General features: G+C 38.5%; 1 protein-coding gene across 1 annotated transcript; it reads left to right on the top strand.

Moving 5' to 3' along the window:
• Positions 1–686: 686 nt before the first annotated feature.
• On the top strand, positions 687–14,886 carry RNF32 (ring finger protein 32; the record flags this gene model as incomplete). Its single annotated transcript, XM_082044622.1, has 8 exons — positions 687–713; positions 1,435–1,705; positions 6,484–6,626; positions 8,344–8,376; positions 8,823–8,947; positions 9,169–9,277; positions 14,136–14,294; positions 14,647–14,886. The coding sequence occupies 8 exons, from the start codon at positions 687–689 to the stop codon at positions 14,884–14,886; spliced, it is 1,107 nt and encodes a 368-aa protein (XP_081900748.1).
• Between the last annotated feature and the right edge of the window lie 203 nt (positions 14,887–15,089).

The following is a 15,089-nucleotide window of genomic DNA, read 5'->3' as shown; positions in this document are numbered from 1 at the left end:
GGAGGAGCAACTACACACAGCAACACAACAGCGTTGTAAGCAGTGGCTCCTGTTTGCCACAGCTTTGAAGGGAGCATCTCACCCTCTGCCAGCCTCCTCCCACCACAGAGCCATGCCGCAGGTTTTCCTGCTGTACCAGTGTGGATGCAGCTTCGACCACACCGCGGTTGCCAACATCATAGAATCATAGAATAGTTTGGGTTGGAAGGGACCTCCAAAGCTCATCTAGTTCAGCCCCTGCCATGAGCAGGGACATCTTCACCAGCTCAGGTTGCTCAGAGCCCCGTCCAGCCTGGCCTGGGATGTCTCCAGGGCTGGGGCATCCACCACCTCTCTGGGCAACCTGGGCCAGTGTTTCATCACCCTCATTGTAAGAAATTTCTTCCTCATGTCCAGCCTGAATCTCCCCTCCTTTGGTTTAAAACCATCACCCCTTGCCTTATCATAACAGACCCTGCTAAAAAGTCTGTCCCCATCTTCTTTATAGAACCATCCTTCCTCACTGTATCACAGGCTTCATTATCTACAATAAACTAGTCTGGCAAGAATGGTTCGATGTGGTTTATTGCTACAGCCATATTTTTTCCTTGGTTCAGCTTGAAATTTGCGATTACCACCGCTCATTTTGAAGCTGTTCTGTGTATTTTGTGGACAGTCCATTGAGGGGGAGATGAGGCTGACAGGAAATGGGCACAGTGTTTATGGATCCAGAGGTAACTTTTGTGCCTGGAATACATATTAAGCCATCTCCAATGGCAGGCCTAGGAGAAAACAAGTGAAACTGTAGGTTTTGTTTCTGCTATCAATGAGGGTTTTTCTGCTGAGAAATATTATTCAAATTCTTGTACATCTGTTTGTAGAGCCACATGACTCTTGTAAAATCAACTAAAAATTATCAATGGACCATCAGGATTTTTACAAGGTATGATTTCACATATTTTAAAATAAGGCAAAAGGGTGGGGAGAAATGGAGGAATAGATAGATAAACCCATTCCCTGTATAAAAAGAATATATTTTTGTTTATATTCAGTGTTCTGGAAGGCAAGGTTAGCCTTTGGGATTGTTTTTAATGAAGTAAAATGTGTTTGGGCATGCCAAACTTTTATAGTCCGTAATGAGTTTATTGCATACAATAATTATGGGCTCGGTAATTAAAACTTTAAAATTACTGCTATTTTATTTAATATAAATGATAAATCAAAGATTTTGTTTGACTTTTTATAAGTTAAAATTAGGATATGTCAGAAACATCAGTCTTAAATTTCATCTTATGGTAATTGTATGTTAGGCTTCAAGTACGGGAGTTGCGTGTGTGTAAAAGCCTTTGACAAGTCAAAAACATTGGCTAAGAGCAGAATTTCTTTTAATTTTTAAAAAAATAATTTATAACTATAATTATTCACTTTTTTTTTTCACTTCTTTTTTCTTTTTAGGGCTGCTCCTCCAAACGAGAGGCAATAGCAGTTTCTGCAGTTGCTCTGCAGGATCATATAATACACAGTCATCAGCTCCAGGATCTTTCCTTAGCAAATCCTTTTAAGTCAAGGACAAGAAATATCAAGAACATTTTCAAACCTGTGAACAAAGAAATGGTCAGAGCAGTTGTAGATACTGGAGTAAGGAAAAAGAGCACTCACTACAGAAACAAGGAAGATGCAGAAAAGGAGTATGTTCTTGATCCCAGTCCTCCGCAGCTAACATTAGGTAAACTGTTATATTCTAATTTGTGAATTTTTGTTCTTACTTACACTAAAATGAGGAATGTAACTTTTCTGTTCAGGAAGATAATTTAATGCTAAACAGCATAAAGTCTTGTCTTAAAATCTGTAAAAAAATCAGCAGCTTATGCCATCAGGTAAACAGTCATTTAAGCAATGGAATTGTCATCAGTGACTTGCAAGTGTCTTTTCATATCTGAAATGCATTAAAAAATATTATCCTTGTGACAATGAAGGTAAAAATGAAGAAGCTAGTGCATCTTGATGAAGAAGAATTCTTCATAAAGAGGTGGGAAGTCTTACACTTTTCTAATATGTTTTGTATATTGAGGGTCATATTCTCAAGCAAGCATCAGTGATTTAGACATATTTATTTGAGGGAGTGTTTTGTTATTATGATTTTTTTAAGTCTATTTGAAATGGTTTGTTTTATTACTTACTCAGTAAAGAGACATTTACTAGTGCTGCATTAAATGTATTCTTTATTAATATATACCCACCTTTACTCAAAGTTTAAAAGGTTTGTTTTTACAATGGTCCTGGGGCTAAACCCGGGAAGAATTAACACCTGTAGCTAGATACCTTTTTTTTTCAAATTTAGAAGAAAACATGCAACAAGATAAAAGTCACAGATGTGAGGACTTGGAATGATGCCTGGTGAGAAAACTCACTTTTAAATAGTATTATAATAATACCGTTGTAGAGCAGCAACAGACAATATTGCTTAAAAAAACAAAGCCAGGGAGCATCTTATCAGACCAGGCATCCAAATGTGCTTCCCACCTACCAGTCTCAGGCTTGTATCTCCCTTTTCTAAAGATTTCTACAGTATTCTTGCCGTGAACATCTTGTCCTTTTGGTTGTCTTATTAGGCTTTTCTGAAAGGACCTTCCAGCTCACCAGTTTGCAGTTTGAAGCATAATAAACTTCCATCATCATTAATAATTGTTTTATTTATTCTTCTTCATACAAATGCCCTTAGGCCTCTCTGCAGATCATGTTGCCTTTGCTGCAGTAACTGTCACAGTAGTCCCAGCTCTAAAGAGAACCATGTAAATCAATGAGGCTCTGTACAAGCACAGGCATCTGCCTCTTGGAATCAGCTGAAGGTTAAGAGGGTAACTTAAGATAATACACAACAAGTGATGGGACAAAGGTAGTAAGACAAGGTGAATATTACTATGTTTACATGCTTGGAGTTCTAAAGATGGGAGGGTTTTTTCTTTGGTTCATTTTGAAGAGGAATTTGAAAGAAGATAGGATAGAGAGGGAAAAAAACGAGAAGTACTGGGGTTAATGCAAATATAAATAATTAGTGATTGTGAAAGCTAAAAGGTCGTGGTGAAAAAATGCAGCCCAAGTGTAAGCATGTTCTCTGCAATTATAAGAGAGACGTAGTATATTCTCTTTAAATCACAGCATTGCCTGAAATGTCCCATTTGAATGCTTGTGCAAGTGATTACAAAGAATGTGCTGAAAGATTTTTAAAAATTGCAATTGTCTCTGGGTTTTGTTTATTAGTATTTTCACCTATAGTCTCAGATTATTTTAAAATGCTTATGGCAGGCTTCCTCTTCGTAATAAGAATTGTGTGGTTTAAACCTTACAGCTGTGAAACAACTTTGAAAATGTAATTTAATGCAACTTTTTCTTCTTGAGTTTGTGGATAATCAAACTAAATCTCATAGGCCTCTATCATTACACTTTTCTCAATAGGCACTTAAGTCCTAAAATCAAATAATAATAGTTTAAAGGTTAATTTGTGGAATCACTTTGCTAATGTTAATTTTAGTATAAATACCTCACTTGGTTGTAAATGGGTGTGTCAGTAAATGGGTTTGGTTTGTAAACTTGATGCATAAGGATGAAAACTCTTGGATGTCCTGAGCTGTGATAAATGTAGGCTTTCAGTGCTTGTATTTAATCAAAGTGCTGCTTTGACAATACCTTCATAGAGCCTTTTGCTTCAACCACATATCCCTTCTTGTCTATCCTGCTGCCATTTTTCCATCATCAGCCATGTTGTACAAAAGCTTCCCATCTAAACACCTGTATAACCTGTTCCTCACAAATATCCCATCTGGTTTATGTTATTTAGTAGTTAGGTTTTGCTGCCATTCTCTTCCTATTTGCAGTTTTAATCAGCCAGTTGGGAAAGTTTTAAATAAGTATTTTTTCTTACCACAGGGGTATACAAAGGGCTTTCCACAAAGCCATCTCATTGTCTTCCTTGAAACAGTTTCTGACCACAGTGCTTGAAAGAAAATCAAGGGTAGGCAGTTTTTAGGTTGTGCTACTGCCTTTCATGTTGTGACTGGATGGCTCTCTTCTTCGCTTCCTGCTTATCCAGATTTTCTCATCGTAAAGACTACTTGTGTATACTGCACTATCAAAATGGGATCTTGTATCCTTACTCATTCTATTATACTCTTGGGTATTACTGTCAGATAAACTTGATGTATGTTTTTACTGAAACTTTTAACATGTATTTTATAACTTGATTCTTCTACTGTAGCAGAAACACTGTTCTGTGCAGTGTATGCTCTTTGAGAGTTGAGTGCTCAAGATGGAAAGTGCTCCTGGTTAGGAAAACTTGCTTGTCACTCAGCTACCAATTCCAGCAATTCGTAGAATCATAGAACCATTTTGGCTGGAAAAGACCTTTAAGATCATCAAGTCCAACCGTTAACATAGAACTGTCAAGTCCCCTGCTAAACCGTGTCCCTAAGAACCTATGTGTCTTTGAAACACCTTCTGGGATGGTGACTCAGCCACTTCCCATGTGTAAGCTTTAGGCAAAATATATGTTCTGAACCAGCTTTTAGACTCTAAATGCAGGATTCTTCGTGTTTCTCTTAACGCTCATGTTATTTTTCACCATCAGGAGCAGCAGATAAAAGCATTTTCTGCACCAAAATTGATAGACAATGCTATTTTATGTTAATACAGTGTATGTTTTACATTCTGAATTTATGATGCCATCAATACATATGTACATGCTTGCCCACTTGACAGGGAGCAGTATGAATTGGAGCCCGTAGGCTGCAGGCAGAGCTGAGAGCTCCTGCACGTGAGGAGGTGCTAGATTTGTGTCTGGGTGTCGACTTGTCCCAGAACCAAAACCGCGTGCTTCTAAATCAATTCAATCAATATGGCCACCGATGTAATCTGCGGCATTCATTGATTCCAATTTTATTTTGATACTTAGGTTTCCACGCATTGCTTACTTTTGACTTGATACCTTTACGGGGTAACAAAAGTAACAAGGTGGGGGGTGTGTGTGAACCAAGCCATGTGTGAAAGCACTTTCCATGTAGTTCCAAAAGCATAAACCAGCTTGAAACCTCAAAGCCATCCTGTTGTTCTAAGATATGGCACCAAATTGATTGATGGTTGAAGGCTGTCATGAGCTCACAAGGAAGTAGGTTAGGCAGATAGTTCAACCAGAGGGAAGACAGTATTCCTGATAATTCCTTTAGTACCTCACATAAGTTCTTTAAAAAGATCAAAGACAATTTTGTGCAAATTTTAAATTACTGTTGATGTACATCTGTAGATGCATGAGCTCAGGAGCAGAATTTTTGTCTCAAAGATTAACAAATCCTATCCTAGAATAAGAGCGAATGGATCACCAAAACCCCATTATTTGCTTTCTTTGGTTGTTTTTCTCCTCGTGACTAAGTAGTATCATGGGTTTGGATACACAGTCTGCGCGATGGAGTTTTGAAAGCTTGTACAGAACAAATAAGTGCTGCTTATTAATGTCTGGTTTATGCAAGGATTTTGCTATGAACAAAAGAGTTGACCTTTCCCATTTAGAACTAAAACTCTCATCTCTGTACCATCAGCTTGCGTTCTGCCTGTTGCCTGTCCCTCTTCCTTTTGGGTTTTAGCAAATACCATTGAGGCCTCATCATGGACTCATGTTATTGGCTTATTACACGTACCTTGGACATTCCTCCTCCAGTCCACACAAGCTGCTTCCTCTGGTCTTCAAAGATGATAAAGGTCTGTTCTTTGCTGTACCTACTAGCATCTTTTTTACTACTGAGATACTGACTCTGGATTTTATCTGCCCTTTGTGGGGGAGGGAGGGAATACTCTAATTATTTGCACTGATTCCTTTTTTGAGAAGGCTGAGATTTCCCAAGGACATGCAGCAAGGCACCTCACAGTTATCATTTGAGATCGAGAAGCTCGCCTATCAGAGTGACACTGTCCCTGCTGTCTTGTAACCTCCTCTTTGTTTCTTTATGCTCTTTATTTCTCTTGCATCATCACAGTCTCATTACAGTTCAGTATTTTGCACCAGCAACAGTTTTTTATTATACCACTTAGTTTATTTTTGAGAATACAAAAATGTAACGTTGCAGAAACCTTCACAAATTAATTCTAACAGAGATTTTGTTTATACAGACAAAATTATGTTAATGTGCATTGTTACACTGGCTACTTAATATTCCCTATCATAATGGCAGTGAAAAGATATAAATTCAAATTACTTGGCAAATAAAAGTTTGCATTTAAAAATTTCCCATATAAATCCTGTATGTAAAAGAGGTTCTGATAATTACTGAACAGCTAACTAATAGTAAGAAGTATGTTGCCTGTTGCCTGCCAGTGGTTTGTCTGATTACAGATTTATGTGAAGTATCTGTGTATTCTTAATAACTGCATCATCAATGAGTTTCACATGAAGACCATCCATTGTCCACACCTGCCAGTGGGTTTTATTCAGTGATTTGTTGTTGTTATTGTCTACAGCTCAGAAATTAGGCCTAGTTGAGCCTCCTTCCTCACCACTGACTGCTGAAGAGTGGGTAAAAATAAAGCAGAGATCCATAGAGCATGGAGACTCCATACAGCCTTGTGCAATATGCAGGGAAGAATTTGCACTTCAGCCTCAGGTATGTGTAGTACTGTATAATTGTGGAGACTACAGAATTGTATTTAAAAAAAAAAATTTCCAGAGTTACTGCTAAAAATTGTTAGCTGGGGATAGAAAGGGAAGAAATGAAAGATTCTACTTTAAGACACCATTTGGCATTTAATCGCTGGACCCAGCTATCAGTGGCCAACTCTGAAAGTATTTTGGACATGGAATGGTAGAGAAAGGTCGGTAGGGCTTGTTCAGTTCTGAAGTTATGATGACAGAGGAGAAGGTCATCAGCCTTTTTATCTTTTCCTGCAAAGCAGGTATAGGCTATTTTTTGCTTCATTTAAACTCCTGTTAGATATTCATCAGAATGGTGAATATTCACTAATTATAAATTTTAAGATATATTTTGTTTTCAGACAGTTTTTGTTACTTTACAGTTTAGTTCCGTGGTTGTTTCTAATTGGAAAATGGAAGTAGGTGTGCTCTCAGTGCCAGTCAGTCACTTCCTAAGGTTATCAGAAGAAATGCTTGCATTTTACCTTGATGGTTTTATTCAATTCATGTGTGTAGCATAAGCATAAATACATCATGCTCTGTTAGATTCTCTCATCTATCATCTTGAAAATGTTAAGCAAAAGGGACAAGTGACTGATTGAAGAGGACGGCTGCTTCATAGAGGTGAGGATGGTAATTAGAAGAATTAGCCCAACTGCTTGCAAGTTTCTTGCCGTGCTACATTTCAGGTGTTATTTTCTGCCTGTTCCCTCTTTTAATTTTTCGTGAAAACATTTTAGAGCCAAGTTTGTGATGTGAATCAAGGTCTTGTAATAACCTTAGATACAGGGCATTTGCTTCCTTTTACATCAACATTAACTGAAGGTGTATGATTGTCCATGGACAGGTGGGATGGATCTGGCAAAAGACCATTCTACCAGTTTCTGGCTACCCTGAAAGTCTAAAGCTTGACAAGAGAGAGCAAAAGACAGCACTCATTAAAAAGGTTACTTAAGATTTGGCACAAAAAGGGAAATACCTCTGGAATTCTTTTTGTCCTTAGCACTCTGTTAGCTTTCCTCCCTCAAGGGAAAAAAGCCACTGTATGTGAAAGCTTTCCCTTCAGCTGGCTGCCAGCCATTAATCCTTTTGTGTCTGCCAGTTCAATAGTGCACACTACTTGTTCTGGTTTTCACTCCTTTCCCAGTTTTTCCTTCCTCTAAGAGCCAACTGCCTTTTTTTGTCCAACTCTGTATCTTTTGTCAGGATGGAGGTCGTCAGCATTTGGTGGGAATTTAGGTCAGATAAAGGTGAAGTTTTCTTGTAGCCTGTGAACATGCTTTCTCTTTTTTTGTGTGTGTGCATGTGTATGAAATGCTGCATTTGATGTATATCACTTCTTGAAATTTAACATCTCTGTGGAGAAAGGGGAAAAAAAAATAATCAGCTTTGATTTTAAGTACTTGTTTTATAACCTTTTCCTCCAGTCAGTAGCAGTTGGCATTTCTTACTTTCTGCTGCTCCATGTGTTTTTAATACAAAATTCACTTATTGGTTTAAGGTGTAATATATTAAGTAATTTCTACAGAAGGCTAATTTTATTTTCACTGGAAAGACTGCAGTAGTAACAGAAAGAAACTGATGACCTCTCAGGCAGTCAGAATTTTTCTTGTCAGCATTTTTTACTTTCCAGCTTTTAGAATGGCTTAAACTCAGGTCGGATTTGATTTTTGTTTTCCTTTGAAAAATAGGTGCTGCTTTCATGTTCCCATGTATTCCATAAAGTGAGTACATTTTTATACAACTATTCAAGCACATAATGATGAGTATTTTAATTAAACTACTGAAGTGAATATCTTAATGAATTAAATGTAGTCATCTTGAACAGTAATTTTGATTTCAGATTTTTATGGTAAGAAATATAATTTAAGGCTATTTTATGATGAGGCACTTTATTCCATTTTATTACCATTTTAAAAACCATATGGGAAAACATAGTTTGTACATGGCTATACATTTGTATACTAAGTGGGAATAGTTTAATTAATGAAATTTCATGTGAATATATGAGATTTACAAAATTCCCTTGATATTTTAGTTATAAAAATATGCTTCTTGCATACTGTTCATGAATTGGTGAATAAACTGGTATTGCATTCTGCCATCTATCCTGTTTTATCTGTTCTGATGATATGAAATATGTTGTAAGTAATGGCAATTATTTTTGCAGGCATGCCTGAAAGCCTTTGAAAAATGCAGAGGTAAAAAGTGTTGTCCGATGTGTAGAAAAGAGCAGTATCAGACCAGAGTCATCCATGATGGGGCACGCTTGTTTAAAATAAAGTGCGCTATTAGGTAAGACTTGCTTCTGCTAGAGGTGTTGTCACTGGACGATATTTATTTCTAAATAATGTTCCAAATGTGTTAAAACTTTAATATTACAAGAAACCAGACAGAATGAGTACACTACAAAAGTCAAATTGCAAAAAAAAAAGGCAAAACATGATTGTTTCATATAAATAGTAAAATCATCTAAATTTTATTTTCCTCTTATTGAGTAAAATTGTGTCTTACAGAATTCAAGCTTCCTGGAGGGGATATATTGTTAGAAAATGGTATAAAAACTTGAGAAAAACAGTGCCTCCTAAAGACAGCAAATTAAGAAAGCAGTTCCTTGAGCAAAAGGTATGTTGCATTTGCTTCTTTGATATAATTCAGCTCCCTTAAATCAAAACTCCTGAATATCAGTTCCCTACCTCTTCATTTATTCCTTCTTATTCATATCAAACAGGCAGCACTGGAGGCACTCGGTTGTTTTGTTAGTTTGTTCATTCCATCCTCTTCACAATGTAAAGTAAGGAAAATAATTTAAATGCTTAATTTTAAGGTCTGCTTTTTGCCTAGGCCAACAATAGTGGGGCTTTTTGTGATGTTCTGTATTTCTCTTCTGGTTTTGGTAAAGCAAAATAATTAGTTGCCTATAGAACTATATAGAGAGGAGAAACAAAGAAATCCATAAACAATCATAACTTCTTTTCACTGTCCTTGTTCCCTCCCTGAACACTGAACTGGACAGTTCCATTCCATAGCTTTGCCTTTCTCTAACTTCTGCTCAGATGTAAGTCCAACTGTAATAAACTGGGGTCCTGACCCCATAGAAATGAGGCCAAATCAGGTGCAAGCATTTTGCAATGATCCTGCTTGCCTCTAAACCCACAACTGCTGCAGAATCCCTGTGCCATCCTCAAGTCCTTCGTCACCAGCTTCCAGTCTTCTCCCAATTTAGTCATGACCAGCCCAGCTCAGCTTTTGAGTAATAAAAATTGCTCTGACATAGTTTGGTTCTGCTCCCTCCAGGAGCACAAGGTGCTGTCTTCCAGTCCAGGTCACCGAACCGCCTGGCTAACAAGGATGGACAAATCCACACAAGATGGCTATTTCAAGGTAGCTAGTGCATGCAACTCCAAAAATACTCATACCCAGGTTGCAAGCTACATCAGTGATAGGTTTAAACCAAGACTGAAATAGGTGGTTTGGGTTTTTTTAAATCACTGTTTTAGTTAAACAGAAGAGTGCTTGTATAAAAGTCTTGTTACTTTCTCATTATTTCTCACACTTATTTGGTTATATCCTGTTAGAGGAGAGCTTTGGAGGCAAAGACTCTCCCTTGCTATGTTATACATTTATGTATGATAGTGAGATTGGTAGCCTGGATGTGATCTTGCAAAATGTTGCAACAAAACTGGTATCAGAGAGGAAATACGGTTCTCAGCCTTAACATTGAGACAGCCTGCTGGTTGCTGTGCTTCCTTAGTCCTGCCCTGTAACAGAAAAAATGAATACAAAGTTGTAGACTAGTTTGACTTGGGCCTCCAAACTCATCTAGTCCAACCCCCTGCCATGGGCAGGGACATCTTCACCCAGATCAGGTTGCTCAGAGCCCCGTCCAGCCTGGCCTGGGATGTCTCCAGGGATGGTTCATCCACCACCTCTCTGGGCAACCTGGGCCAATGTTTCACCACCCTCAGTGTAAAAAGTTTCATCCTCATGTCCAGCCTGAATCTCCCCTCCTTTGGTTTAAAACCATCACCCCTTGTCCTGTCAAAACAGGACCTTCTAAAAAGTCTGTCCCCATCTTTCTTACAGGCCTCTTTCAAGCACTGACAGGCCACAATACGGTCTCCCGAGAGCCTTCTCTTCTCCAGGCTCAACAACCCCAACTCTCTCAGCCTGTTCTCCCAGCAGAGCTGTTCCAGCCTCCGATAATCTTGGTGGCCTCTTCTGGCCCCTGTCCAACAGGTCCATGTCTGTCCTGTGCTGAGGGCTCCAGATGGGGTCTCACCAGAGCAGAGGGGCAGAATCACCTCCCTCCACCTGCTGGCCACGAGGTAGCTGAGGAAAGGCAGCGTTACACCTGACAGTGCTCAAACACTGATGTTTGGAAGAAGGGAATCCTTCGCTGGATTGTGACTGTCCTCAAGTAGCGTGATGAGAACAGACAACAGAAACCCCTTGATTTTTCTTCGCGGAAGACTGAGCAAACAGTTGTATGCTGCTTTCCCTTAGCTATAACCAGGGGCTCAGTAAAGAGAGGTTGAAGGCAGCTTCTAAATGTGCTGAAAGTTGCAGCTGAGCATCATTCCTTCAAATTTCTCTCATGGGACTTCAGGTGGCTACAGTAGCTGTCTACCAAGTTGCCCACAGAATGCTCGGATTTCATTGCAAGATTATCAGCAATGGGAAGGTCCTCATGTAAAATAGTTTCCGTATATAGCCCCAGCACTAAGAAATCCTTCTCACATGTAACACCTCAGGGTTTTGCAGAGAATAAAATGGGCGCTACTTTTTCACCTTCAGTTTGAATAAATTTATAAAGATTTCTCATATGGATTAGCCGTGTTTAAATGGATTCAGTACCAATTATGATTAAAGGATATATACTTATTTTTCTTAGTAGCTTTCAAGTGGGAATTGTAGATGAGTTTTCCTGTTGTTTGCTCTTATACTTTTAAGTGTTGGTTAATGAAAACACTAAAGAAATTTTTTCACAAGGAGCTATCCATTTCCAGATGCTAAAAAGCTTTTCTAAAATACAGTTGGCCTTTCAAACTTGCGCTGTGCTTTTAAAATGTCACTCCCTAAACATTAGCATAATCAAATGGCATCACAATTGGAAAAAAATCTGATTTTTAACAACCCTGCCTTCTCTGAAAGGACCACAAAGGTTAAACATTAAGTTTCATACTCTTCAATAAATATCACAAAATGAAAAGCAAGGTCTGAAATATTAGTAGCAGGCAGGACACATATTACTTGTTTCAGGACGCTGCAGTAGCCCGTATTACACCTATCATTAACATTTTTAATAATTTAGATCAAAGGAGATAAGGAAGGTCACTGTAACCAAAGTAGGCTACTTTTTAGCGCTGCTTTGCACAGAAAGCAGGGTGTTGCTTTAGCATGTTACGTAGTGAATTTCTTTGATCCTTCCTATAAGTGCCACTCCTGTATGTCATTTAATTGTGGTATAGTCCTTTATTAGTGCAATTAAATATTTTCAAATGCCTTGCATTATCTCTAGCTTTGCTGAAAATCTTCCTGTCATTTAGGAAGCAAGTTAAGTCCTTGAGAAACGATGGAGTTGACTTTAGTTTCTTCCTCCCCCCTCCATATGATTTCTTTAATTTAAATCTCACCAAACAGTATAATGGTCCTGGAATTTGTTTAGCCGTTTGACTTTATCACATGGAGATGGTAAACATTCTGTTGCTAGCTTGAAGTGGCTCCGAGCAGCAAAACTAGGAGGATATTAAACCAGTAAAAGCTTATCAACTGATTCATTGATACGCTGTAAATTCCAGCCTTTTCATTTTACTTTTGAGGGCTGCCATAAGTCAACACATTAGTAAGCAATTTGCTGACACTGGATCACTTAAAAAGGCTTCCCTGTGGACAAAGTTCACCTCGGGGCTTTGTTTCATCCTTTTATTTTATCAGTCTTGTGCTGCTGTACAGATGACTGATGTAGTTTTGCATACTGAGAGACTATTTCAAATACTCAGTTTGGCCCATTCTGTTCAAGTGTTAAAAAAATCACAGACATAAAATATAGAGGTATGGTGCTCTTCAGACATAAATTCAATCAGTTTCAGTTGTTCAGAGGAAAAAAGGTCATTCAGCACTATGCATTAAAACACAGCAGGATTTAATATTTAAATCCTATAACACATTAACACTAACAATTTATACAAAATGCTAATTTCTTTCCTGTTCACATTGATAGTTTGCACTGATTTGCCTGTTAGCATGAGTTTGCGGATAATTTCAGTTGTACTTTTTTTTTCTTCCTATCCTTAGACTTTAATTTGCTGGTTGATGGGTATGGATTGGGTCAGGTCATACTGCAGGAAAGACAGGAGTAGCTCAAAGCAGATAGTATCTTAGCAGCAGGGGAACTTAATAGATCACTGTCTCGGGCAGGAGAAGTTTTCCTTGATTTTTACAGTTTCTGATCAAGGAGCATCATGAGAGGAGTTTTAGGATCACTTAGTGATCAGGTCTATTCAAGTTTCATACCAGTAGAAACCAAGACCAAGCATAAATCAGAACCAAAAGTCTTTTGAAATGTATCAACCTTTACTTGCTGTTGAACAGAAACCATGAATTAGTCAAGGTTTAGTTACCCTGTTCTTCCTGAAGCTAGATTTCAAAATTAAATCGCTATAAGCAGCTAAAATTGCAATGTGGAGTAGATTCAGTTCTAGAATCTGGGTGACAAATTCAGACAAAACTTACTAGAACTGTCACTACTTAGTTAAACACATAATCACATTAAAATATTACAGACATAACTCGATTAAATCATGGTACGTTAGTGTTTCATGTCTCATTCAGGAAGCCCACAGTGTCATTGCTTGGGACTGTTTGGAGACCACTAAGTGTAAATATTGAAGGAGGCCTGTGGTGGGATTCTTATTTGTTTGGGTTTTTTTTGTTTTACACATACCACTGAAGGTCAGTGTGCATGTTTGCATGGGATAGAATCCGATTTTTTTTTCCTTTTTGTCAGTGAACAGTCATGAGGGGAGCACAACATCACCCATCTGCTCTTTGCTAGACACAGAATTCTCTCACAGAGTACACAAGAGGTTGCTGCTTTTCCTAGCCCATCGTGATTTAAATACACATGCTATACAAGGGCCCTAGGGGGATTTTTATTTGCTTTATTATTATTATTCTTTTTTAAGTTAAGTTGACGCATCAGCAGCCTCTGAGCTGCACCCGTAGGGGCTCAGAGCAGCCCCTCTCTCTTGAGAAAGGGACCGAAGTCCCATGTTCTGTCTGAAGGACAATGGTCCATCCGGGCATGCTGGGGACCTGACGCTTTTAACCTCTAAGCCAGCGCTGGACACCAGCAGCAAATGGGAATGAGTTTCCATAGCTGATGCAGCTAATCAGGCCCACTTGTCCGGTCACAATTTGTCCCCATCCAGACTGTCTCTGGGGAACTCCAAGCCTGACAGCAGCTGATTCTTTTCTTCAGGTTCAAGAGATCAGCAATCGACTGTTGAGTTCGTATGACATCAACCTAGATGAATTTTTTTCTGAGATAGATTCTTCTATAGCTGCAAGTCGAGATGTGTTTCAGCAATTGGAAGAAATAGCAATAAGTGAAACTGACTGGGAGAAGATCCAGATACAGGTGGGTTGGCTTTGTTTGTTTTTAAAGTCGTTTTGCGTTTTTAAGCTCTTTTATGCTCTTTTGAGGCATGGCAGTCTTTTCAGCACAATTCAGTGTTTTCTATTTTCTTAAATTTTAGTCCATCTGTTGCAAATCAGAACTATTAAAAAGTTTGTACAGTTCAGAGCTTTACCTGAGCAGCATTGCTCTTCTACGCAGTTAAAGAGCCCAAGGAGATTATAGAAAAAATTGAAAATTAAAGTGTTAATAGTTTGTGAAAGTAATTACAGCCATAACATTTGGATTGGCATACTGCTGATATATTTACCTTCCATTGTTTCACTACAGGTTGGTTTGTTTCTTTTTTTCTCAGGCTTTTCGGCAAGAGATCTCTGACTGTCCCATCTGCATCATGCCGCTCAGCCCTGCAGTCCAGCCCGCCGCTCTCTCTCCTGGTAACTGCAAACAGTTTTCACGACAGACTGTTCTGCTTTCTTGTTCACATTTGTTTCATCATACCTGTCTTCAAGCATTTGAAGAGTTTTCCTTGGGGGAGCGACGTCTTTGTCCTTTATGTCGCTCATATTATCAAAAGAAAATCCTTAAATGTTGATAACATATAACTCATAATGAACTACCTTGTCAAATGTAGCGGGCACCACACGTACTCGGGACATTTTTCAGATCCAGATCTTCTAAAAGCAAATTATTTTATATGGACAATGGTAGTCACCTTGTATTTAGAGAAATAAAACCCAGAAGGCTGCTCTTGCTTCCCTTTTATATTCAGTTTCACCTTTGGTCTTCCAGCATTTT

Source organism: Streptopelia decaocto (genome assembly GCF_964273445.1).
Source record: "Streptopelia decaocto genome assembly, chromosome: 2".
Taxonomy (NCBI): Eukaryota; Metazoa; Chordata; class Aves; order Columbiformes; family Columbidae; genus Streptopelia; species Streptopelia decaocto.
This window is presented reverse-complemented; position numbering and strand designations above follow the sequence as displayed.